The sequence below is a fragment of the Adiantum capillus-veneris genome, chromosome 26 (genome assembly GCF_014529385.1).
Source record: "Adiantum capillus-veneris isolate H3 chromosome 26, ASM1452938v2, whole genome shotgun sequence".
Lineage (NCBI taxonomy): Eukaryota > Viridiplantae > Streptophyta > Polypodiopsida > Polypodiales > Pteridaceae > Adiantum > Adiantum capillus-veneris.
This window is the reverse complement of record NC_140956.1, coordinates 128355292-128378042: the sequence shown is the minus strand read 5'-3', so window position 1 is coordinate 128378042 and position 22751 is coordinate 128355292. Positions and strand designations below refer to the sequence as shown.

Genomic DNA, 22751 nt, shown 5'->3' with positions numbered 1-22751 from the left:
CGTGGGCTACATTTTCTCTTTTGACCACCGCTCCAAATTCGGAGTGGAGATAGGTGCCAAAATTATCACTAAAAAGCCTGTTTTTTATGCCTGCAAAAGTCTTTTAGTGGCCCCCTCCTTTGTTGAATTTGTACAATGCATCCAAGAGTGAGCCCCTCCTTTGTCATATTATAATACAAAGCATTCAAGTTTCCCTTGACCCATGCATGGAGGAGGATTATTGGTGAAATAAGAAATATATACATGGTGGGACTAGTGTATGGACTATTCATGGACTTTAGCTCAATGAGCACATGGTGTTAGAATAATGAGTAAAAATAATAAAAAAAATATGGAGGAGTTATGGATATGGAAAGATATTGGAATCATATGATATGGTCCCTCCTTGAATTATTTTGGGTGAAAGAGAAAAAGGTATGCAAGTAAATAATATAATAAAAGTAACCAATGAGTAGAAATCAATTTTTTGTTTTCACGAGGGTGAGGGTGAAAATGTGGGAGTGATTTGTATAAAGAAAAAATATGAGGTTAGAGTATGTACATATTGGCAAAAAATATAATTATGGTGTAAGAGGATGAAAGAAGGTGTACATAGGTTTAATAAAACACACACCTAAGTAGAAATATTTAAATAAAATACCAAAATAATTATAAAAAATCCCTATATTTAGGCCATATATACAATGAAATATTTACACACAAAGAGGCCATAATATACTTTTATTTTTTTTATTTTTTTTGGCTCACCTAGCCCAGTGACTAGCTAGCTGAGGGTTTTTAAGAAGATATGGGAAAAGCCCCCTAACTCACACACGCCTATGTACAGTGAAATGTCAGGGATAGCCATAGCGTTTGGGTTTATTTGGTAGGGTGGAGTAACTTAGTATGGCAATTATGGAGAGCCAAAAAACGGTAATAACAGCGATAATAAATGTGGTAATAATAGCGGAAAAAGTGACGATAATATTTTAAACACAAAAAACCGTGGCCCTCCTCTCTCTTGTTTCTCTACTTGAATTTGCACCTTCTGTCTACAAAACACGGTAAAACAGTGCGGTAAACACTTGGTTCTTTTCATAGTGATGGCTTGACACATGAGGTGAAAGGAGTTGTTCACAAAAGAGATGAAAAGAAACCTCGCATCCCAATAGGTTTAAAACAATGGTCCCATTGTCCATCTTTACCACTATGTTTGTAGTCCTAAGGTAAGGTCTCCTCTAGATTCCCAACAATTTTTAGTTACAATACTAATCCCAACACCACCGTCAAGGATTTCCTTCATCGTTAATCCTTCGGTAGAGATTGGTAGGGTCGCATTGGATTCATCGCCTTTAAAGTACTGTCCCAACTTGTTAACAGGTATTTCAAAAACAGAGTTATTATCTAGGTTGGGTTGTGGATATAAGGTTTCCTCCTCTATTGGCACTTCATTAGACCTATCTATCAATGAAAATTGTGGCAACCCAACGTTCAAATCTCCATCGAGGAAAGCTCAAACAACTAGAAATATCTTGGGGTCTCCATATAGTTTAGACATGATGGTTCTAACTTCTGAAGCCATGAAATCCATTTGGCAATATTTAACAAATTTTTTATGGGCTTCAATCCCTACATGGGGAAGATGGGATCTCCATTTCTTCAATAGGGTAAGGTAATCCGTCTGTAAACATCTCCAACAAGAAGGGAGTATACCCACTTTACAATGACTTAAAGCCACTTTCTTCTTGGATGATGATAGGTATGGCTATTGGCATATGGTCTTTATGAGATTGATTTTGTGTAGGAAACATTGTGTCTATAATTTTGACCTTTCTAGGTGTTGTTTCTAGCTTCCTTTGGGTCTCATCTACCAAACTCCTTAATTGCTTGACTCACTCGATCTCCTTTATAGGGTTTGGGTAAGTTCCAATCTTCTTCCTATGTTCAAAGGGTTGTCCATTGCGGCTCATCATGAATCCATCCCATAGGCAATATTAGAGTCTATATCTTCCTGACAGCCTTCCAAACAAGCACTAGATGGCTCTCAACCATATGATTCACATAGGTGCCTCTTGGATGTGGGGGTTGAAGTCCTAGCACTGAAGCTGGTATCGATGTAGCTTGAGGAACATTTTGGGCTCTAGGAATCATGTGTTGTGATACTTTTACAATAGGTGGGGTAGGCATCAATGTAGGAACTCGAGTGAATCTGTTTAGTCCAAGGGTGAACTATTTTCCATCACACATTTGAACACTATACAATCCTTAGCTTGGTGACCATACCTACCACGTGCATTGAAACTCCCATTGAATTTTACTCTAAATGTAGGGCATTCACTAGTGATATATGGACCAAAGAAAATTGAGCACCATTGTTGTTCCCATGTTGGATACATATGATTGTTTTGTGAGTCAAGATTATCTCTAAGACTTTCTTGAATGGCCTTAGTGAGATCTTCTAAAGTTATCTTATATATATTTTTCTTTTTAACAATAGGCTTTATGGTCATTGGCTCATGCCATGATGCTTGCAAGCTAGTAGATTTAGGCTCAACAAGCGCTCTTTCTCCTTGAACCATTAAATTATCCTCTGATTGGATAGCATTAGTGGTGACTACATCCCAAGTGGTGATACCTCTAAAGACTAGGCCATTATAGATATCCTAATGTCGTACTCCCCTGTGAATCTATCGACCAATTGGTTATTATTGAAATGCTCATTTGGATTACAATGAGAATGCAAATACTTCAAGCGAGTAATAAAGTCTCTCAGTGACTCCCCGTCCTCTAGTCATTGGGCTTTTTGGAGCTGAGATGCTACACCCCAAATCACTCCCTCTCGTATATACTCCTTTAGGAACAATCTGTAAAGAGTACGGTAAATCGTTTTATCTTCCATCCTTAAGGTCCTATACCAATCCCCTGCCTTCCCACTTAGAGTCAAGCTCAAAGCTTTGTATTTATGCAGCTCATTGTGCTCTTCCAAGGAATCATATGCATGCTCAAATACCTGAATATGCTTTCTAGAATCCCAGTCCCCACTGTATTTTTGTGTGATCTTGGCCACTTGTACTACCTTATTTATAACCTCTCATCCGGCGTGTTACGTATATTTTTAGCAATAGATCGACCGATAGCTTAAGGAATGTTGCCAAGTCACCAGAGTGAGAACATATAGTGAGGATATGCATTCGGTTAGGCATACGGGTGATCCTCAGGTCCCAAGCCGGGTATGATATTGTGCCATGTGATGGCCCAAAGTCCATATGTGTGGCCCTAGGCATAGAAGACATAGTATATAACATTTTAATTACTAGTTGGTATGGCTCCACTAGAATGAGTACTCGGATATGGTGGTTATGGAGTGTAGGGTGTCAAAAAAATCGAGGGTCTGGGAGCTACATGGGTATGAGGACCCATAGGTATATATGATTGATGTACACTTGTAGGTATTATTGTGGGAATTGTGCTACTATGTAGTGGTGCTTTACTTGTGAATGAGGTCCAAGGTGTACTTTTTGGTGGGACATTCACAATATCCGTAGATTCTTCGAGGGAAAGATGAGCTGAATTTGGGAGTGTGAAACTATTGCTTGTGAGTTCAGAGGGTATTGAGACTCCAGGCAAAACAACATATGAAGGATCAATGGGACTCACTGAGGGAGTCTCCATTTGTGATAGGGTTGGTTGTTTGGCCTTTCCCATACCCAAGAATCTCATAGAACTCATTGAAGGAATGTTAATTCCTTGGTATTTCCTCCCTAATTGGATGACACCATGGATGAAATCACAGATTATCCGTTGATGTTTCTCTAAATTTGTGGCCCCAAATGTGGATTGTACCACCTCTAACCACCCCACACGGTATCTGCAGCGTGTGTACATGTCGGTCAGCGTCTCAACTTGTAGGGCATACTTTCAATTAAGTTGTGTGAGAATTATCCCCTCTAAGCTTGGCGTGCTAGAGGTTCCCCTTGAAGTGGAAGGATTATGGCTCCTCATCACCTGACCCTCCATGACTGCTATCTTGGGAGCACTCGATTTCTCGGCTGGCATGGTTATGTCATAGGGGTCTTTGCTTCCATGGATTGACTTTGTTCTATCATTCATAAGTTATCAATTATCCTCTCCCTCGTTGCTTGCATATATCGTTCAATCTCTTGCAATTCGGCAAGACTCCTACCATCGAGAACCACAGGGGGTGATGGCTCAATAGGGTCGTTAATGAATGGAGTAGGTAGCATGTCAACATGGGCACTCTTAGGGAGTACAAGGTCTACAGGAGAATTGAAAGGCGAATCTACCTCCCCATTGCCCTTGTTCACTTCAAGGCTCTGAACGGTCGGGTGGCTCAACTAAAGGTCTCTTTTATGTCGCTAAACCTGTGCCTTGGGGCAAAGGAATGCATGTCTTGACTTAAACTTTTAGGGTTTTGTGTAGGATATCCCTCCATGATGTCCTAGTCAAAGGAAGAGTCACTAGATGTGATATGAGGGTCTTGAGTTGCACTACCTTGGGTTCCAACCAAAGGTCCAAAACCTAACGTTGGTGGATAATGGGTTCTCATGCAATTCAAAGCACTCTTTAACGGACCGAACTCTATCACTCCTCTAGAGCGCAAATACATGTGAGGCGCGTATCCCAAAAGTGTTGATTGATGAGTACTCTAAGAGGTCTCTCCACTAGAGATTTTGGTCATTTTACTTGGTTTTGTTTGTTTGTTTGTTTGTGTTTTTACCTCTTGTTTATGTGCGTGAGATGGAATAATTCCTATGATAGCTCAAATCAAGCGTATCATTCAAAGGAAGTTGGTGTGCTTTACAAAACACAATTTGGCTACCAAAAACTCTCATGGCCCCCAAAATAGTCAAATTCTAGTTGGGCGTGTAGGCAAAGAAGGGGAAAGTCCAAGGAAGCTAGTGGAAGGAAAGGGTGAAACCTAAATCCACATGCTTCCTTTCGAGCTCTAGACTTGAGGTATATATATAGTATGAGGTACTCTATTCTTTCACTTGAAAGGAAGCTATGGAGGTCTCCTCTTCCTATATATATATATATATATATCAAAGACTGGGGCCGGGGCTAATGGGGCCTTTCTTTTTCAAACGCTCAAGGGCTAGCCATGGTCATTTTTTTTTTTCAATTCAAAAACTGTCTCGAAAGGAAGCTATGGAGGTCTCCTCTTCCTATATATATATATATATATATATATATATATATCAAAGACTGGGGCCGGGGCTAATGGGGCCTTTCTTTTTCAAACGCTCAAGGGCTAGCCATGGTCATTTTTTTTTTCAATTCAAAAACTGTCTCGGCATTTTAGCTTTTTTTTTTTTTTTTCCCTTTTTCTTTTTTTGTTTTGTTCTTTGATTCAAAGATTGCTAAAAATTGTGGAATTTCAAATTTTCAAAATTAAAAAATGCAAATTGACACAAATGCAATAGAAATTCAAATTTTCATAAATACAATACTTAGGCACATAGATCTAAACGAAAAATAGTTTTGACAAAAAATTTAAAAGGACAGATCCAATTTCAGTAGATTTACTTCGAGATCTGCAAAAACAACCACACACACACACACACACTCTTCCATACGTTGGTATAGCCAAAGTGTGTCAACCGCAAAAGATGGCATGGGCTGCTATGTGTAGGCTAGTAGAAGCATGGCAAAGGGCTGGAGCAGCTATAAAGGTCATGGGCTGACAGGTAGCAGTGGAGATGTATGGCTGATGCGGTTTACATGCCAAGGACGTCTCCAAGAGGAGCTAATTCGAGGAACAAGGGAAGAAAGTGCGAGGTGTAGTCTTTGGATCTAGAAATGTAGAGCGGAGCAGGTTCAGATGTCTCAACAAACAGAGCTAGAGAGCCCAAGATATTGAGGTTTAAAGGTGTGGTGCATTGCATATTATTGTCGGGTTAGGGCAGATGGGGATAGGTAGCACAAGTGAATGGCAGTGTAGAGCGCGTAGTGCTCAATTTATAGAGCCTACCTATCTTTTTAGATTGAAAATCAGAGCTACAAATTGCAGTTTATGGCCCGTTGAAGTTTTAGCGAGGGCTAGGTTGCTACCCACCTGACCACATGGGGAGTCGTCCCATGTCGCATTTTTTGGGTTTCAACAAGGTTCGAGAGAGTGCTATGTAGTGTATGGAGCTACCAAGACTTGACGGCTTGGCAAACACAGCCCGGAGCAGGAAGTTACAGGAGTCAAAAAGTTGGGTGCATTTGCTCGGAATTGATTGCAGATGCAATTTGGCATTTTTACGGCCTCGGTTCGGGGGCTTGGGGAATCTTGAAGTGTAGGTAGAGCCGGGGGGTTTCAACTCGACATAATGAAATTTTGGCCCGGCTTTGCGGCTTGGAGGTCCGACATGGAAATACTACAGAGGAGCATGAGGAAGAAGGTATCATATATATTTTTTCGAGAGTTTTATGGAGCTTTGGAAGACATCCCAAAAGGGGGAGGCTGGGGTACCTTGTGGCACTGAAAAGTGCCCATATGCGCAATCCCGTGCCAATCAAGTGGGGTATAAGAGCTACAACATGGAGCCCATTAAGGAGAGATAAGGAGAGAGAGCTCCCTGGTGCGTGAGGCTATGGCGGCCCGCTCGGGGCGCTGCACAGGGCGGCGATTTTGGCGGCGCGACAATGGCCGGCGGAGGCCGGTCAGATGGCAGGTGCTAGCATGGCATCGCACATTTGCTTCAAGTAAGATTCACACACGCCAACAAAATTTGAAGGCAAAGGGTGCCAGGAGCGATGTCGCTATTGCTCTTTTAGGGGAGGATCCAGCGGTGGTGCCAGTGGAGCAAGAAAAAGAGAAGGAGAGAAGTTCCGAAGCCACTCAAAGGGCCTATCCCACCACAAGCCAACCAAGTGAAAGAGAGAAATAAGTTGTTCAAGGGTGCTCCCAAAGGGCAGATGCAAAAGAGAACGGGTGGCCAAATTGGATAGAGAGGTGTACCATGCAAGAGTTACCAAAAAAATCAAATGTGACAAGTGGTAGCAATGCAAGAAAATTCTAAATGAAGCTAAAGTTCATTGCACAATTAGGATAGCTCCTTTTTTTGTTTTTTAGCCTTAGCCAAGCCCTATAAAAGGGAATAGAAGTGAATATTTATGGGCTTTTTTGCTAGAGAGAGTTGTTGAAGCATGTGTATTGGAAGCTTGCCATTGGAGCGGTAGATTGGGCTGTAATATTTCCTTATGAAATACTACTAGGACTTTGCCCCTCTTTTTTGCGTTGCTTCTCCCCATTCCCCTCCTTTTCTCTAGCTCTTTGTGTGCTTGTCAATGCTTGCGGGAGGGTATACCTGCAGCACTGTGGAGCTTGTTACAAAGAGAGCAAACTCGGGGTTTTAGTGGGCCAGAAAGGGTGAGTTGAGCGGTGTAGGTGCATTGTTGTTGAGTGGTGTTTTTGTAGGGTAGGATATTGTTGTTTTGTGTGCAAAGGCGGGTGTATTAGTGAAAATTAGCCAGTTTGAAGGTGTTATTTGAGACACTAGGGGTGTTGTGGATACCCTGAGCTGTAGGGAGGCTTTGTGTTGTGTGCTGGGTGTGTTCCCCTTTCCATCTTCTGGTGCCCCACTAAGGAAAAAATTATTGCTCGTTGGTTTTTATCAAAGAAAGTTATTTCCATAGAGGAGAGATGGAAGCGCATAGTTACGGATCACTTTTCACCGAAAATGAAGATCCGGAGGAGTGGATGGCTGATTTCGTGTTGTATATGTTATTACTGCATATGCCAAATGAAGATAGCAAGATGCAAACGATCCGGTACTGATGCAAGGAAGGGCAAAGACATGGTTCTATGCCTTGGAAGGAGAGCCAAGTCTTATGTGACCGACGCTGTGGGCCCGTTTTCTGCATGATTTCATAAAGAGGTATCTCCTGTCGATCTGGACGCAAAGTTGAAGAATTTGAAGGAGGATGTGAACAAGGAGTTTGGTGTTTTCCTCGACCGTTTTGAGGAGTGCGGGAGGGACTTTAAAGTGGCCATGCAATTGGCTAATGGTGGTCAGTACTTTAAATTTGGAAAAACTTATAGCTTGTTTCCACCCCAAAAGTTCGTGAAAAGGTGGATTTCAAGGGCCCAAAGAATTACAACGGGGCTGTTTCTATCGCACAGTCAAAGAGTCAAAAAATTAAAAACAAGATTGAGCAAGGTGTGTTGGGATAGTGGTGGTTCCCAATCTGACCTCAAGTCCAAGAGGAGAAGTTCAAGTGGAGAATAAGCCTAATCGAGGGGTAGCAACCGTTCCTCAACAATGGATACATATAGTTCAATATTTGTCTCAGAAAATGTAAGAGTTGCGTTTAAGTGTTACTGACAGAGGCCAACCAAGGAGAGGAAGACGCGGAGCTAGGCAATTGCATGGCAGATGTTACAATTGTGGAGAGGAGGGCCACTATGGTCCAGATTTCCCTCACCCTCCAAGAAAAAGGAGCGGTATGTATCCTCTGTTTGGTGAAGGCAGGGGTCAGGCGCAGTTCAATGGTCAAAGGGAGTAGCAAGCAATCAAAAACCAAGTACAGGCGACTCCATCAGGTAATGATGAAGTGCAAAGGGTTAATATTATTGGTGTTGACAGGCAGAAGGTTGATATAATTATGGCTAACAAAAGATCAAGAGGCAAAAGAGAGATTGAACGGAACGTGAAAACTAGATCAAAGAAAGGAAAAGAGAAGGTGAACGAAGGTAGAGAGCAGCCAGAGTCAAGCAAGAGAAGTAAAAGATGAAGAATTACACAGAAGGATTTTCAATTGGGACACGGTAATCCAGAATACGATCTGGTAAGAGAGGTCCAAAATCAAAAAGCTAACATCCCTTTTGGGTAGCTGCTTGCAATAAACTCTAAATTAAGGAGGAAGTGGTCAACCAGTGTCAATATGAGGCTCGCTCGAGTAGGAGGAGATGTGCATGCATTACAGAATTTAGCCTTGATGGTGGGGAGTCCAACCGATGTGCTTCTAGTGGTAGTTGATGGTGGTGCCCACGTCTGTGTGATCATAGAGTCTGCTATGAGGGATATTGGTATTAAAGTTTTTTTCAGGTCCAATGTGCAAATAAGAATGGCTAACCATGCCAAAGCTCAGTGTTTAGGAGTGGCACAGAATGTGAAGGTAAAGGTCATGGGAATTGAATGCTTAATTGATTTTTTTGTCATGAACGCACGATAAAATGATTATCCAATTGTATTGGGGAGGCCATGGTTGTTAGCAATTGGGGCCAAGCAAGATTGGGAGAAGGGGGTATTTACCTTGCCGAATCGAGAAAATGGAGGGCCAATCGTGTTGGATCTAAAGACCAGCGAAAGCTGCTTTCATCCATCAGCTGGGGGTGATAACAAGGATTCTAGCACCAGTTACGAATATGAAACCGAGTTGACTTATGTTGAAGGGTCCACCAGTGTCGAAGAGGAAGAGAGGGATGAAGACCTATCGAAGCTGGATACAGACTTGTTCGGAGTCACCATAGATTCTACCAGTCCAAGTAAAGGTATGCAAGCTCCTGTCTGTAGTCTTAAGATTAAAGAGGTGTACATCCTATCCCGACTTATTTGTGACGGAGAATAAAGATTTGAGAGGAGCTAAAGGAGTGGAGCATCGGATACTACTTAAAGACGGATGCAAGCCACAAGCACAGAAGCTAAGGAGGTTGGGGGATATTCAAAAGGAGGATCTATGGTAGGAGATCAACAAGTTTCTTGAGGAAGGTATTATATATCCAGTAAACCAGTCTGAGTTGTTTTCTTCTGTTGTCATCACTCCAAAAAAAAAGGAAAATGATGGGTATGTGTAGACTATAAGCCCTTGAATGCTACCACCAAGCGAAATCACTATCCTCTGCCATTTCAGGATGAGATTCTAAACCAGGTTGCCGGGCATGAACATTATTCTTTCATGGATGGTTTTTCAAGGTATTTTCAGATTGGTATTGCTTTGAAGGATCAGCTAAAGACTACCTTCATCTCTCCATGGGGCTCTTTGCCTACCACAGGATGCCTTTTGGATTGGTGAATGCGTATGTTACATTTCAAGACCGGATGAACAAGGTGTTTGGGCCATACTTGGATAAATTCATCAGAGTTTTTATGGATGATATTGATTGTTATAGTTCCAGGGCGGAACATTTCTCCAAGCTGATGTTGTGATTTCAAAGGCTAGATGAAGAAGGAGGGTTTTTAAACACAAAGAAGTGCAAATTGGCTCAACCGAGGGCTCAAGTGTTGGGTCATGTGGTATCACAGAATGGAATAGAAGCACATCCAGAGAAGGTGAAGGAATTGGTTCTCATGGAGCCTTCCACTAGTGCGACAGGGTTGGCATCGTTTGTGCATATGTAACATTTAATGGCCTAAAATCTTATGTGTAGCGGAAATTAGCATGAATATAGTGGGCATTTCATTAGAATAGATTCCTAATGAGAATTACAAGAGTGCTTGGGTGGAGAGAGCAACAAAAAGCATAACACCTAGTTAGATAGCATCGACAATACTTTCAAAAGAGAGAGAGCAATTAAGCTATTGACAACAGTTGAGGACCGGATTTGCATGGAGCCGGTCCCCCTCCAAAAGGCTTTGTATTATGGTTTCTCCCATCAAGAGAGACATTGTACAATACAATTCTTTGTGTTCCTTCAAGACTAGCTAGTGCAATGAAGATGGAAGCTTCATACACCAAGCAAAACACTTAATCAAACACAACTTGAATTATCCCCGTTCTCAGACCCAAGACCTCACACACCTTCGAAGATGGTGAGAGCTAGCAGGGTATGAGAGTAGATTGAGAGGAAAAAGAAGTATCTTACGAGAAAGATGTACATCTCCTCACATAATCACTCATATTAGCATAGCTTAGCTTAGTAATTAGCTTGGTAGAGAAGATGAGCATGCATTGAAGCTTGGCTCTTGGTTGGATTTGCATCCACATGCCAAGAGAGTGTTGATGTAGGCTTCTATCTCACAAGCTTGGAGTAGGTGATGAGCTCTCCATTAAAGCTTGGGAGGAGATAGAGTATTCTTCCTTCACACATGGTCAAGTGTGAGTGTGTGTGTGTCAATGCCAAGCAAAAATCAGCCCCCCCTCTCTCTTGGGCGAGCCCTAGCTATTGCTAAATAGGTCTGGCTTTTGCCTCATTGGACCTCCCAGGTCAAGCCAATAGAGAATTAAGCAGCATAAGTGATAGCCTTTCTGACATGTGTCCCCTTTTTCCCTTTTTGTGAGAGTTTCAGGTAATTAAATAATTAAACTAAACTCTCATTGGACCCCTTTGCCTCCTGGCCAATAGGAATCAGGCAAGCCATGGGGCTCCTGAATGCTCATTGGACCCCTTGGGAGACTGCCCAATAGTCTTCTAGGAGACTTAATTCTCATTGGTTTCTTTTATTAAATGTTTTTAAATTAATTAAACTAGATTTACTCTAGCTTAATTCTCATTGGTCCACTTCAAGGGTCTTCCAATAGGAATTGGGCACACCTTGTGGGCATCTGGCCTAGGGAGCTGACATGTGTCCCTCATTCCCTTTGTGTAAAGGGAGCCTGTGTGTGTGTGTGTGGCTTTCTCTCTCATCCCCTAGCTTTGGGGCTCGCCCCCTCCCATGTAGGGATGTGCAAAGACTTTTTAGGGCACACACTAAGCATCCAATTTTCCCTAGGGTTGACCTTTGGACACAACCTTTGAATTTGGAACCTTAGCATTTTGGAAGTCTTAATGGGCTGAACCTTAGGGTCTTTTTGGCCCATTGTTTCACATGGCTCTTTTGCAGATGGCCCCCCCTTTGGATCCCTATTTTCCTTTGGATCTACTGTGGCGGTCTGCTAGCTTAACCAATTTCTAGCTTTTTTCTCCCTTGGCACTTCCCCACATTAAATGATCAGTTTAATATGAGAAAATCATTTAGGAGAATTAGATATTGATTATTATGACATTACCTCTCTCTTGAAATCTAGTCGTCCTCGACTATGGTGTAGAGAAGATAAAGCATATGCATGAGTCCTTTTCTTAGCGGGTAGAGGATCCCTATGTTACCCTACGACATCATTACATAATGGATGACTGGCTGCCGCAAGCATGTCTGCACATTAGTCCTATCAGTCTTCCATAGTAGAGTGACAAGCTCTACTTGGTGTTTGGGAGACGTCGTCTCTGCAAACTTGATCTAAGCATGCATACTACTTCATTTTTGTGCACAAATAAAGAAAAAGAGAGTCTTATAAGACAAAATTTTTTGTTCATTTTTAACATTTTGTACATTTGCTTACTCTTGGGAAGCATTGTAAGCATTGTAAGCATTGACAAGGTTTAGGTTATCCTTTAATTGTATGCCTTGCATCCATCTAGCATCTTCAAAAGGATAATTCTTAAACTTAATAAGATATCGTCGGATAGTCTTACCGCCTCTTAATACCTTGTCTTCATGTCGGAGAATGGACTCGGGCTGCAGCACCTCCTCGTGGTCCTCGATCTCCGGTGGATCTTCAATAGTTGGTTCTTGAGGTGGCTCTCCTTTGTAAGGCTTTAATAGGCTCACATGAAAAGCATTGTGTATGAGCCAATGATTGGGCAACTTAAGTTGATAGGCCATCTCATTGATTGGCCTAAGAATCTAGAAGGGACCATAATACCTTTTTGCTAGTTTAGCATAGTACTTTTGGTGGCCCGTAGGATTCTTGCCCGTCGTGTGCCTTAATCGAGCCTTGGGAAACTTTAACAAGACCCAATCGTTTTCTTTAAAGGCTTGGGCTCTTCTGTGCTTGTCAGCAGCAGCCTTTTGCCTTTGCTGTGAGATAGAGATAGCATCCTTAATCTTTTGGAAAGATTGTTGTAGGTCTCGGCTATACTCATCTGCAGCGAAGATCTTCCCATGTACCTTAAGTAGCAAGGGACTTTTTGATCTTCCCTCAATTACCTCGAAAGGTGCTTTTCCTGTGGAAGTATGTACAGTGTTATTGTAAGCATACTCTACTAAGGGTAAGTACTTCTCCCATTGGGATCTTTGATCTACTTCCGTTACATAGGCTTTTAGTAGATCAAGAATGGTTAGGTTAGCTATTTCACTTTGGCCATCAGTTTGTGGATGATAGGCCGAAGAGAAGTTTAGCCTTGTTCCTAAATTCTCAAAGAGACCCTTCCAGAAATTATTTGGTCATTCTAGGATCTCTATCCGACACTATGGACATTGGCAAGCCATGGTACTTGAAAATTTGTGAAATGAAGAGGGTTGCCATTTGATGGGCTTTGATAGTCTTTTTGACAGGTATAAAATGAGCTTGTTTACTGAACCTGTCTACTATCGTCCATATTCCCGTATTCCCATGGATAGACTTAGGCAATCCAAAGATAAAATCCATGGATATGCTCTCCCACGGTGAATTAGGGATTGGCAAGGGTTGAAGCAATCCAAGTTGCTTCCCTCTATCAAATTTTGTCTTTTGACATACCACACATTTGGAAACATACTCGTGTATGTTCACTTTCATGGTAGGCCAATAGAAATATGTTTCAATTCCCTTTAGGGTAGACTGAATCCCTCTATGCCCCGCATATGGGGGAGCATGAGATTCATACATTACTTTCTCACGTAGTGAGTTAGTAACGCATAGTCTATTGCCATAGAGAAGATAAACATCTTGTAAAGTAAATGGTTCTTCTTTCTTCCCTAATGCAAGGGCTGAAATCACATCTCTAAAATTGGATCAATAGCATACTCATCTATCATTGAAGATAGATCATTGTGAGTTGCTATGGAAACCGCATTCACTCTCGGTCGTCTTGAGAGTGCATCGGCTACTTGATTATGCTTGCCAGCAATGTGAGCAATATGAAAATGAAATTGCGAAAGGAAATTTGCCCACCTCATTTGTTTGTCGGAAAGCTTGGTCTGCGTCATGAAGTACTTAAGACTTTGGTGATCCGTTCGCAGAATGAAAGGAGTCCCCAATAAATAGTGCTTCCATGAGTCTAAGGCATGTAGAATTGCAAGGAGTTCTTTTTCGTATATGCCTAGAGCTTGCTCAACAGGGTCGAGCCTTTGACTCTCATAGCCTATGGCGTGCCCTTCTTGGAGCAGAACAGCCCCAAGGCAATCACCACAAGCATCACATTGGACCTCAAATGGTTTTGAGAGATCCGGTAGTGTAAGCACAGGTTGAGAGATAAGCTTTTCTTTAAGCTTTTCGAAAGCATTGTTCTCTTTAGCAGACCACGTATACCTAACATTTTTCTTTGTTAGGTCATGTAATGGTCCCGCAATTTGTGAGAACTTTTCTATGAAGCGTCTATAGTATGCACACATACCTATAAAGCTTCTTAGTTCATGAAGATTCCTTGGTTTAGGCCATCCTTTTATTACCTCTAACTTGGATGGATCCATTTGGATTCCATCTTGAGAGATAATGTGACCCAAATATTGAATCTCTTGCAAGAAAAATTCACTTTTCTTTCGATTAACATAAAGTTTATTCTCTCTTAAAACTTGAAATATTACCTGGAGGTGTTGCTTGTGTTCCTCCAATGAATTAGAGTAGATGATAATATCATCAAAGAACACTCCAGTGAAGGTTCGATGAGGCCTGAACAGCTTCTCCATAAAGCGGTTAAATGTGGCTGGTGCATTAGTCAAGCCAAAAGGCATGACAATGTATTCGTAAAGACCAAATGTAGTACGAAATGCGGTCTTTACAATGTCTTGATCAACTATCCTTATTTGATGATAGTACGAAATGTAGCAGTGTTTCTACAGAAGGTGGGAAGAAGTTATAAGCCTATTTACTTCAAAATCCGGGTAATTAGTCCAGGAGAGACTACTTATATGGAAGCGGAACAGTGCATGATGACTTTAATCATTGCCTGCAAGAATTTCAAAGTGTATTTGATCATTCGTAAAGTTTATGTGTTGACGGCTAACATCTTTTGCCTGATGTGGTGCTACACTTCAAGCCAGGGAAGCGAATCATGAAATGGGTGATAGAGCTTCAGGAGTTTGAGTTGAAGTTCAAAGTAGATCACACAAGTCCATCTCATTTGGCGGATATCCTAGTCAACAAAAAGGTCAAATTATTGATTTATCCAAGGGTAATGCGAGCAGAGGACAAAGAGGAGCCAACCTTGGCAGGGGCCTTCACTATGTGGTTTGATGGTGCTTACATAAGGGTAACACAAAACGCAGGTGGAGGTGTGGTCATTCAAGACCCGCACGACACAGTCATTTTTTCCAAAGCTTATGACTTGGAAGAGGTGCATACCAACAATGAGGCGGAGTATTTTACTATACATCTGGGTCTAAGGAGTGTATTGAATTTGGCATATCAAGGTTAGTACTGAAAGGTGATGCTCTGTTGGTTATCAAACAACTTTTGGGCCAATGGCAGGTAAAGAGGGATTCTTTAAAGAATTTTTTTTTCTCCATAAAGAAGCTGTTGAAGTTTTTTGAAGAGGTGCAGCTCAAACATGTGATAAGGGAAAACAACCAAGAAGCAGATTAGCTGGCTAGCAGTCGTGTTTAGACTCATGTGTCGAGTTTTATGTGACACCGGCTACTTATGCAGGTAGAGAGACTTTAAAAGACGTTGATGATTTCTTAAGTTCACGTCAATGTTCTGAAGGGCTTTCCAAGCTACAAAAGAGGAGAATCGTTCAAAGAGCTCAAAAGTTCACTCTGGTAGGAGAAGATCTTATGATGCACGATTGAGATGGAGTGCTACGTGAAATCCTTTACAAGGAGGAGATTGGAATGGTATTGGAGTAGTGCCATGAAGAGAGCAGACATCAAGGTAAGGATCAGGTCTTGTTTTGTATTTTAAGAAGTGGGTTTTGGTGGCCTTCTATTGTGTGAGATGTGCACTATCGGTGCAAGATGTGCCATCAGTGCCAAGTAATGGGTGAAAGATGACTAGTAGCCAAGTAGCAGGGGTTATCATAGCACATGACGCTTTTGAAAAGTGGGGTTTGGATGCTATTGGTACATTTACCATGTCAGCCAACGGTAAAAAATATGTTGTGTTTGCCATAAACTACCTCCCCAGGTGGGTTGAGGCTAAAGTGATAAAAGAGGTAAATGCACATACTATTGCTCAATTTTTTTTTTATTGCATATGCCATAGTTTTGGAGTACCTTGGGTGCTTATATCTGATCGAGGACAAGGGTTCAGAAGTAAGTTCGTGCATGCCCTAGTAGGAAAGTTGGGAATTCAAAATCTATTTGCATCTCCATACCATCCACAGTGCAATGGTTTGGTGGAAAGTGCCAATGGACAGATAGTCAAGATGCTTACTAAGTACATCTACCAGCAGGTTGAAGAGTGGGAATTTAACCTTGGCAAATGTTTGTGGGCTTACAAGGTGGCTACCAAGTTTACTCCTTATGAGTTGGTCTATGGCAAGGAGGCAGTATTACCCATACATGTGCAATTAGGGGTTCTCAAAGGTTTGTGGTGGATTGATAAAGCTCATCAAGATGTTTTGCAGGATAAGATTACAAATCTTGAAACTTTGAAGATGGATCGTGAGGTGGCAGTAGATTTCTATGTGAAGCAGCGAGAGAAAAGAGTAGCAAAGTTCAACCAACATTTACCAGAAAAGCTGATTGAGAAGGGAGATCTAGTGGTGAAGTATGAGAGCTCTCTTGACGTTACCTTTCAAAAGAAGTGGAAAGGGCCTTACAAGGTCCATCAAGCTTTTCCCAATGGCACCTACGCTGTGACGAGGATGGATGGTCGTTTTCTCAAGAACAAGGTTAATGGTGTGTGTCTCAAGCTCTATTTTGAAAGGTAGTTGGTGCCAGCACTGCATCCAGTTCTAATGGAGGGGGTTGGGAAGACAACCTATGCAGGATTCTCATATGCTAGAAATAAAACTATGTACATATAGTTGAGTTTTTTTTGGATTTTCTCATAGTGTTCTCCATGTTTGTAGTTTATAGTGGAATAAAGCTCTTTTATAGTTGAGCATAAATGTTCAACTAGCGGGTGGGCAATGATGGTACAGCCAAAGTGTGTCGACCATAGAAGATGGCATGGGCTAGCAGAAGCATGGTAAAGGGTTGGAGCAACTATAAAGGTCATGGGCTGATAGGTAGCAGCGGAGATGTATGGCTGATGCGGTTTACAGACCAAGGACGGCTCCAAGAGGAGATAATTTGGGGAACATGAGAAGAAAGTGTGAAGTGCAACCTTTGGATTCAAAAATGTAGAGCTTGAAGTGTTGAAGGAGCAGGTCTAGACGGCTCATTGAAAGAGTTATGAAGCCCAAGCTATTCAGGTTTGAAGGTGTGGTGCGTTTCAGAATCTTGACGGACAGGGCAGCTGGGGACAGATGGTCCAAGTGGATGGCAATGTATAGGTGCACAATGCTTGATTTATAGAGCCTACCCATCTTTTTAGATTGCAGGTCGGAGCTACGAATTGCAGTTTATGTCCCGTTGAAGTTTTATCGGGGGCTAGGTTGGTGCCCACATGACCAATAGTTGACTTCTTGTCAAACAGAGCCTGCATATGGAAGTTACAACAATCAGAAAGCTGGGTGCATTTGCTCGGAATTGATTGCAGATGAAATTTGGCATTTTTACGGCCTTGGGTCAGGGGCTTGGGGAATCTCGAAGTGCAGCTAGAGCTGGGGATTTTCAAGTCGACATAATGAAATTTTGGTCGGGCTTTGCAACTTGGCGGTCTGACATGGGAACATTACATAGGAGCATGAGGAAGAAGGGCTACAAAAAAAGTATTATATATATCTTTTGGAAAGTTTTTTGGAGCTTTGGAAGACATGCCAAAAGGGGGAGCCTAGGAGCTCCCATGTGGTGTTGAAAAGATCCCATGTGTGCAATTCCATGCCAAGCAAGTGGGGTATAAGAGCTACAACATGGAGCCCATTAAGGAGCGATAAGGAGAGAGAGCTCCATGGTGCGTTAGACTATGTGCGGCCCGCTCAGGGCGCTTGGCAGGGCGGCGATTTTCACAGCGAAGGGCGGCACAATAGTGGCCGATGGCCGGTGACGTAGGTGCTGACGTGCATGGCACGCCCGCTTTGGGCTAGATTCACACGCTCCAAAACTTTTTGAAGGAAAAAGGTGCCCCCCGAGTAGCAATGTCGCTATTGCTCGTATAGGGGAGGATCTTGTGGTGGTTCCAGTGGAGCAAGAGAAAGAGAAAGAGAGAAGTTTCAAAGCTGGCCAAGGGGCCTATCCCGCCACAAGGACAGTCAAGTGAGAGAGAGAAAGGAGGTGTTCAAGGGTGTTCGCAAAGGGTAGATGCAAAGGAGAACGGGCAGCCAAATTGGACAGAGAGGTGTACCATGCAAGAGTTACCAAAAAAATCAAATGTGCCAAGTGGTAGCAATGCAAGAAAATTCTAAATGAAGCTAAAGTTGATTGCACGAGCTGGATAGCTCCTTTTTTTCTTTTTTAGCCTAAGCCAAGCGCTATTAAAGGGAATAGAATTGAATTTTTATTGGAAGCTTTCCATTTAAGCGGCAGATTGGGTTGTAATATCTCCTTAATGAAATACTACTACGCCTTTGCCCCTCTTTCTTGTCTTGCTTCTCCCCATTCCCCTCCTTTTCTCTAGCTCCTTGTGTGCTTGTCAATGCTTGCAAGAGGGTATGCCTGCAACGTGAAGCTTGTTACAAAGAGAGTATAATCGGGGTGTTTTGTGGACCGAAAAGGGTGAGTTGAGCGGTGTAGGTGCATTGGTCCTAAGTGGTGTTTCTGTAGGGTAGGAGATTATTGTTCTGTGTGCAAAGGCAGGTTTGTTAGTACAAATAAGCTAATTTGAAGGTGCTATTTGAGAGGTTAGAGCTACTGTGGTACCCTAAGTTGTAGGGAGGCTTTGTGTTGTGTGTTGGGTGTGTTTCCCTTTCCCCCTTTCCATGGTTTCTCTCTAAACAAAAGGAAATATTAACCTCAGCAATGCAGTATGCAGGCTATAGGTGGAGCTTTGCATAGAGAAATTCCTCGGAAACGATGCCAAAAATGTCTACTTTTAGGGACTTTCTTTATGCCATGTGCGAGCCACACGGGTACAAGCACACAACCAGACAGATGCAAACAAGCTCTACATCTACAGGGGGGTGTGTCACTAACCTCCTACATTGATGCTTCCAAGGGGCTCCATGTACGTGCTCAGAAGAAGAATCCAACACGTTGCCTCTCGTCCTTATCCATGTCATTGTGCTTGTCGTGATGCTCTCTCTCTCTCTCTCTCTCTCTCTCTCTCTCTCTCTCTCTCTCTCTCTCTCTCTCTCTCACGCTAATAGACAAGCAAGAAGAGGTGAAACCAGAGAAGATCTTGCACATTCAGATTTCCTTGAAAACCCTACTTTACAATCTTATCTAGGGCTTGCCGTCCTTTTCACGTACGGGCGCCCATATTTTGTGAATCAGTGCTAAATGGGTCTGTTGCGTCTTTGATCAGCTATCACAAGCCTTTTACTATAAACCTCTTGGACCAACAAGCCTAGACCATGACTAAACATATGTACAAAATAATAATGGTAGCATCATGGGTTAACAATAACTATAAGACGGGAATAGCTAGAACAATGAGAATGTACAAATGAGATTTATAGCCAAGATGAAATGCAAAAATATATCATAAATAGTGTCAAAATACAATTACTACATAGCTTAGGTAATATCTGGGATGCTAGAATACGATAGGTTCCCATAAATGTAACATTCCTCCCCTTTCTCTCACAAGTGCAACTAGCATAGGAGATGACATTAAGCTTAAAAAAGGAGTTTTTATTCAAACAATAAGGCTATTTCCCCCTAATGTCCGCCCAAATTCCTTGTACTAAGTATGGAAATCTGCCACCTATTCAGCTCTCAACAAAACATGCACATATGGATCCCTTGACCAATTGTATTTCTTGGAAATGAACTTTGATACTTGCAATGGTCCTATTCATTGTGTTCTGGTAACCATTCTCACAACTCCCAATTCTCTTACAGGACATGTCTAGCCTCATAACCCCCATTAGGAATTCTAGTGGTGGTTATCTCCTCAACCCGCATATCTCTAGCTTCTATCTAGTTTTCTGGAACTCTGGTTATATAAACGTGCCTAGAGCCTCATTTCCCTTTTCTATGGTGATTGGAACCCTTGAACTCAAGGATCCCATCAGCCATGGTATTGAAAACTGTGGTTGCCTAAATGACTTTACCATTCTTGTTCTATTAGGAGTCACTCTTTCTATTTCTGGTCTCATCTCCAATATAGTAGGTCTGAACTTGTTTGGAGTGATGTAATATTGATATAGTGGGCCTCCAAAGTATGTTTATCTCTCAAGATCCTTATGGTATATTGCAAAGTAACTCCATCCATACTTATCAAGCATGATCATATAGGTATCACTGCATTCTATGTATATAGAAACATACAAGTGTTTTTTCTCTGACAAATTTTTAATGTAGGGATTGTCTCACTTGTAATAGAGAATTTTCTCTGTTTTTTCTACTCGTACAACCCCACAAGAGTGTTGTTCATGTTAACTCAAGTTGCCTTGTTTACTCGCCTTAGTTTCACATTTGACTTGTCCAACTTATGTGGCTTGTCCTTTGGCTCTAAATTAACTTTGTCCTTTGTGCCTATCATTCCCCATTTGTCCACAATATGGGGGTTTTGCAAAACTAGATACATTATACCCTCATCATTGAAGTATCAATCACCAATGTAGTCCACATGCACTAGATCCTTGAACTCACTAGGTCTCTCCTCTAACTTCACACAATAGCAATCTATACCGTCTTTGAAAAAATCTCCAATGTAGTTGTATTCAACTTGGTATTTCAAAGTGCAATGATTTCATGGTTGGTGCTGGTTGGGATGGTCCTACTTCCATGTTTGTTTCCACTTTAAAACTCACACCTTTGCATCCCTTAGCCATGTAGGTATAGGATCTCTCTAATAAAGTATCAGAGAGACTTTCCTCTAGGATCGGCTTTAAGGGAGGCAATGGTCCTAGATCACAATCTCTTTAGTGAAAATATTGATAGCTTAGCCTCCTACATCCGGGTTTCTACTCTGATATAGTTTATCTGATCTCAAATGCATAGATAAAAAACACTCTTGCAAAAACCTCACATGTTACCTCTTTGGTCTCTTCCAAAGCCTAGATTCTATGATGAAGAGGGCTTTGACCTAGCACCATTCCAAATTGGGTGGGTGTTATCTTGGAAACTTGATCAGAGATGGGGGATTTGGATGATTAGGAAATAGTTGATCATAAATGCCGTAGATGAGATTTCCATTAGAGATTCGAGTGACAAAAGAGGCAAAGAATTCCAAGATTTATGAGATGATATTCTTGAGATAGATGATGAGGATGAGCCATCAAGAAGCTATGAAAGTGAAAAGAAATCAAACAAAAGAGACACAATCTTCTATGACTCCCCTAACTAGAAATCCAGGATACAAGAAATATGTTGAGCAAAACGAGCAAGGAGACAAAAGCACATACAAAGAAAACCTATGACTCTTTTAAAGAGAAAAACAAAGTATCTGATGTTTGTAGGAGCAAACGATTGTATCAAGGACAAAATTTCATGAGGATACACAAAACTTGCTTTAACACTAGAATGGTAACCTAACAGGACATAAAAGTGTTCTTTCAGGGTTTTGGGGAAAAATTCCAGAACCATAGTAGATCCACTCATTTTGAAAAATCCCTTCATGAGCTTATAGTTCAATAACTACTACATATGGAAAAAATAAGAAACTTGTAATTTTTCTCATCCCTTGGTCACTACAAGCCTCCAAAGTTGATGGACCAGTGCATTTTTCTCAAAACAGCAATTTCTTACGGTTGATTGTATATAAATAAGAGTGGAGATTTTTGTAGGACATGAGATAAAATGCCCCGTTAACTTCAATGGGTTGGTGACCAAAACATATGGTTGATTTTACCTCAATAATTTTGTTTTGGGAAAAAAAAATAGGTTCAAAAAAGTTGCATTTTTGCCATCTGCGGACCTATCATCAAAGTTTCTATAGTCACGCTCAATACAGATACTATATACATGTTTTCTTAGTTCCCTTTGGGCCTCTGGATTCAAAAGGAGCCATGGAGCATGTCAAAAGGATAATGTATCTCTTACAATTGGAACCTTGGGGGCAATGATAAAGTGCTGAATACAGTAAACATGAAAAAACTGGGTTTAGCATTATGACCTCTAGAAACCCATAGAAACTACTCAATATCTAGCCAAGTTTGTATTCTATGATTAGATATGGTCACTACCTACAAAATACACACAATTGGCTTAAGAAACTAACAATATTGAGAAAGTTATACTTGCTACTCTAAAATGTATCGTATTCTTCAGCAATCAAAAAACTCAACCATCATCATATACTATGCTATATAGCATATTAGGTCCCCCAAAACTCAAGTAATATTAGATTTATGTTATACATTACACTTACACAATCAAAATTGAATTTGGATATCAAGAAAGCCACCAAGAAAATCACTAATTTTGGCCAAAAAACAAGATTATTCAATTCTTGTAAATTGGTCATAACTTTCAATTTTAACACTTAGCTCTCCCTACAAGCATCAAAACATGTTGAGAACTATGAAGGCCTAACCTCTAGCCATCTAAACCTCACAAACATGAAGTTTAGAGTGGTATGGTTGCCAAAAATTTGAAAATAAGCCAAAAAGAGGACCCGTTTTTTCACACAGTTCAGGTTCAAAAATGTTTTGCAAGAGTAAGGTTAATGGTGAGATCGATACTCAAAAAAAAATTCTAATTTTTTTTCAGCTCATA

General features: G+C 41.4%; 1 protein-coding gene across 1 annotated transcript; it reads left to right on the top strand.

The window, feature by feature from the left end:
• The first annotated feature begins 14938 nt into the window (after nucleotides 1-14938).
• Nucleotides 14939-16756, top strand: LOC147424186 (uncharacterized). The gene is made up of 3 exons (XM_086501553.1): nucleotides 14939-15296; nucleotides 16087-16136; nucleotides 16241-16756. Exons 1-3 carry the CDS (start codon nucleotides 14939-14941, stop codon nucleotides 16754-16756), a joined length of 924 nt encoding a protein of 307 aa, XP_086357679.1.
• The last annotated feature ends 5995 nt before the right edge of the window (nucleotides 16757-22751 follow it).

Excerpts from the sequence above, each read along its gene's own strand:
- LOC147424186 (XM_086501553.1), top strand. The coding sequence starts at position 14,939 with ATGAAATGGGTGATAGAGCTTCAGGAGTTTGAGTTGAAGTTCAAAGTA. Across the intron at positions 15,297-16,086 it reads ATTGAATTTGGCATATCAAG|TTTTGGAGTACCTTGGGTGC; the intron begins GTTAGTACTGAA and ends CATATGCCATAG. Across the intron at positions 16,137-16,240 it reads TCGAGGACAAGGGTTCAGAA|ATAGTCAAGATGCTTACTAA; the intron begins GTAAGTTCGTGC and ends GCCAATGGACAG.